The sequence below is a fragment of the Triticum urartu genome, unplaced genomic scaffold (assembly GCF_003073215.2).
Source record: "Triticum urartu cultivar G1812 unplaced genomic scaffold, Tu2.1 TuUngrouped_contig_6944, whole genome shotgun sequence".
NCBI lineage: Eukaryota > Viridiplantae > Streptophyta > Magnoliopsida > Poales > Poaceae > Triticum > Triticum urartu.
Genome location: NW_024117747.1, coordinates 8,469 through 12,094, shown reverse-complemented (window position 1 = coordinate 12,094; position 3,626 = coordinate 8,469). Strand labels below are relative to the sequence as shown.

Sequence of the window (3,626 nt, the reverse complement as noted above, 5' to 3'; positions counted from 1 at the left end):
AGCGTCCGCTTTTGTCCGTCCAACCACATTTGTCGCGCAAATTTGGTCCCGATTTGGGGTTAAAACGGACACCAACGGACAACTCTGTCCGTTTGAATATTACTGGTGGGTCGTATTTTACGCTAAACGGACAAATTTGGACAGGATGGATCACGGATGGGTAGCACGGTGGAGTTGGCCTTAACTTCCAAAGCATCACAGCCTGGGAGCTGCGCACATACTACTACTACAGCCGGATTTGCACGCGCGAGGAGAGCCGTGGGAACACGCCATGCTCCATGCTGTCGCTGGCGAAGCGCCCACGCCATCTCTTCTTCTCGGAAACCCACTTCCCCGAACGACGCCGCCCTGGCTGACCAGTCAAAGCCGCACGAGGTTTGACCCAGAATCCCTTCGCGGAAGCACCGCAGACCACCACGTTCCCATTTGAGCTGACGTCAACTGACACTCCTACCCCACGTGGTCAGCGACCAGTGAACCTCCTTGTTGCTTGTTGCTTGCTTGCCGGGAATCAGTACAGCCACAGGTCCACTACCGCGCTACCGGCGTCTACTTAAGCCGCCACCCAGCAACAACTACTGTCCTCTGTTTACCAATCATTCACACCCCTCTCCCAAGTCTCAATTTCAATATTGAACTCCCTGCTCCTCCCGTCGCTCGATCGCCATGTCCTCCTCCACGGGGAGCTTGGACCACGCAGGGTTCACGTTCACGCCGCCGCCGTTCATCACGTCCTTCACCGAGCTTCTGTCGGGGTCCGGCGCCGGCGACGCGGAGCGGTCGCCGAGGGGGTTCAACCGAGGGGGCCGGGCCGGGGCGTCCAAGTTCAAGTCCGCGCAGCCGCCCAGCCTGCCCATCTCGTCGCCCTTCTCCTGCTTCTCCATCCCTGCAGGTCTCAGCCCTGCCGAGCTGCTCGACTCCCCCGTTCTCCTCAACTACTCTCACGTACGCCTCCTCCATCTCGTGTCGCTGTTGTGAAAAACTTTTTTGCTAGTTTCGTAGTATGTGCATATGATCCGTGGTGCTGATTTTAGCTGCCGCCTGCGTTTCTGTCAGATCTTGGCGTCTCCGACTACGGGTGCGATCCCTGCGCAGAGGTGCGACTGGCAGGCGAGCGCCGATCTGAACACCTTTCAGCTTGAGCTCGACCTCTCTGGCTTCTCCTTTCACGCAGTCAAGTCCAACGCCACGGTCAACGCTCAAGCAAACTACTTACCTTTATTCAAGGTACTCCATAATAGTACAAAGATAAGATATTCAGTATTATTGTCGAAACTACTGTACTTACATAAGATGCTTCAACGTCTTAACTTAGTTTAACTGTTACAGCATGCACCGAGGCTGTATGCTAGTACTAACTTGTTATGCTTTTTTATCTCTCTGACAATACAGTCGTATCTCACAAAGACGTACATGTTTATGCAGGAGCAGCAGGAGCAACAACAAGAAGTGGTTCAAGTGAGCAACAAGAGCAGCAGCAGCAGCGGCAACAACAAGCAGGTTGAGGACGGATACAATTGGAGGAAGTACGGGCAGAAGCAAGTTAAGGGGAGCGAGAACCCGCGGAGCTACTACAAGTGCACCTACAACAATTGCTCCATGAAGAAGAAAGTGGAGCGCTCTCTCGCCGACGGCCGCATCACGCAGATCGTCTACAAGGGCGCACATGACCACCCGAAGCCCCTCTCCACGCGCCGCAACTCCTCCGGCTGCGCGGCGGTCGTTGCGGAGGATCATACCAACGGCTCGGAGCACTCTGGCCCGACGCCCGAGAATTCATCCGTCACTTTCGGAGACGATGAGGCCGACAAGCCCGAGACCAAGCGCCGGTAAGTAATTGATCATTGCTTGCCAAATATTACCTTTGTAAAGTAATACTCAGTGATGGCGCGTTCCGCTGCAGTTTGCTTTCTCATACGTGTTGTTAGATTAATTTGAAGATTGTGTGTTTGATTGGTTGTCAGGAAGGAGCATGGTGACAACGAGGGCAGTTCAGGCGGCACCGGCGGCTGCGGGAAGCCCGTGCGCGAGCCCAGGCTCGTGGTGCAGACGCTGAGCGATATAGACATACTCGACGACGGCTTCCGGTGGAGGAAGTACGGGCAGAAGGTTGTCAAGGGCAATCCCAACCCCAGGTGAGAATTACCTTCGATCAGTAGGGAACTCGTGATCAGACTTGTATCGTGACGACGTTGTCAATCTGTTCGACCCTGTGTTCTTACTTGTATGATCGTGACAACGTTGCAGGAGCTACTACAAGTGCACAACGGTGGGCTGCCCGGTGCGCAAGCATGTGGAGCGGGCCTCGCACGACAACCGCGCGGTGATCACCACCTACGAGGGTAAGCACAGCCACGACGTGCCGATCGGCCGGGGCCGCGCGCTGCCGGCGTCATCTTCCTCCGACAGCTCGGCCGTCATCTGGCCTGCCGCCGCCGTGCAGGCCCCGTACACCCTCGAGATGCTCGCCGGACACCCAGGCTACGCGGCCAAGGACGAGCCCCGGGACGACATGTTCGTCGAGTCGCTCCTCTGCTAGCTAGGCAGGCTAGGCCGCGGCCCTTCGTTCCCCCTGTGGCGTTTACATGTGGGTCCACGTGTACAATATAATAGATGCTACATGTTTTTTTAGTTGATCTGTTGAGTAAATAAGCAATTGTTTGATTAATTTAATGCAGGAATAGATCATAAGCATGATGTTTACTAAGCACATACTGATATTTGATCACGTATTTTCTATACAGTAGACACATCTACACATAACGTCTCCTACCCATTTCGGGGTTTCCTCTCCCAAGCGATAAGATTGGCGGCTACGATCTTCGACAACTCCTTCCCGGATTTGACCTAGAGTTCCCTGCGATTCCATCTAAGAGAGATCATCACCGTATTAGGAGACAAGCATAGACCTGGATTGCGTATTCGTTGGCTTCTAGGGAGATGGCGAGCGAGAATTCTACTACTTTGTGAGTTGGCATCGATGCTGCTAAGAACAGAGCGGACCTGGGCGGTGGCCCACACGGCGTTGACATGGAAGAAAAGAAGGTCGGAGAAACTAAGTCCTCGGGTGGCGGTGGCTCTACATCTAACACCGAGGACCTGGGAGACAAATTCAAATATCTTAACCTACACGTAGATGAACAGGGGGACGTCGTCTTAGAGGAAGACCTTGAGGAACTAGAGAAGGATGCCGAATCCATGGCACTGGCCAGGATTCATACCTCACGCACTTTCAGCCATGGAGCCTTCTTTGGAGCCATGAGGTCCGCGCGGAATCTTGCCCAAGAAGTGGAATTTAGAGCAATCAAAGACAACCTCTTTTCAGTGCAACTATACTGCTTGGCAGATTGGCAACGTGTGATGCGTGACGGCCCGTGGTTATTTCGCAACTGCCCGGTGTTGCTGGCTAGCTACACTGGTTGGTCAGAACTTGAGGATACAGAGTTATGCACATATCAGGCATGTCTGAGAATCACAGGCTTGAAGGAGAAGATGCACACAGGTAGCATCACATTGCAGCTGGCTAAGAAAGCAGGAGTGGCGGAGTTTGTTGATGAGCGATCGGTGGAAGGACATGGAGGGGCGATCCGATTGTGCATCACCTTGGATGTTCGCAAACCTTTGAC

At 53.9% G+C, this 3,626-nt stretch overlaps 1 protein-coding gene across 1 annotated transcript; it reads left to right on the top strand.

Moving 5' to 3' along the window:
• The first annotated feature begins 494 nt into the window (after positions 1 to 494).
• On the top strand, positions 495 to 2,636 carry LOC125531300 (probable WRKY transcription factor 26). The gene is made up of 5 exons (XM_048695711.1): positions 495 to 945; positions 1,057 to 1,227; positions 1,426 to 1,829; positions 1,965 to 2,135; positions 2,248 to 2,636. Exons 1-5 carry the CDS (start codon positions 667 to 669, stop codon positions 2,537 to 2,539), a joined length of 1,317 nt encoding a protein of 438 aa, XP_048551668.1. The 5' UTR covers positions 495 to 666; the 3' UTR covers positions 2,540 to 2,636.
• The last annotated feature ends 990 nt before the right edge of the window (positions 2,637 to 3,626 follow it).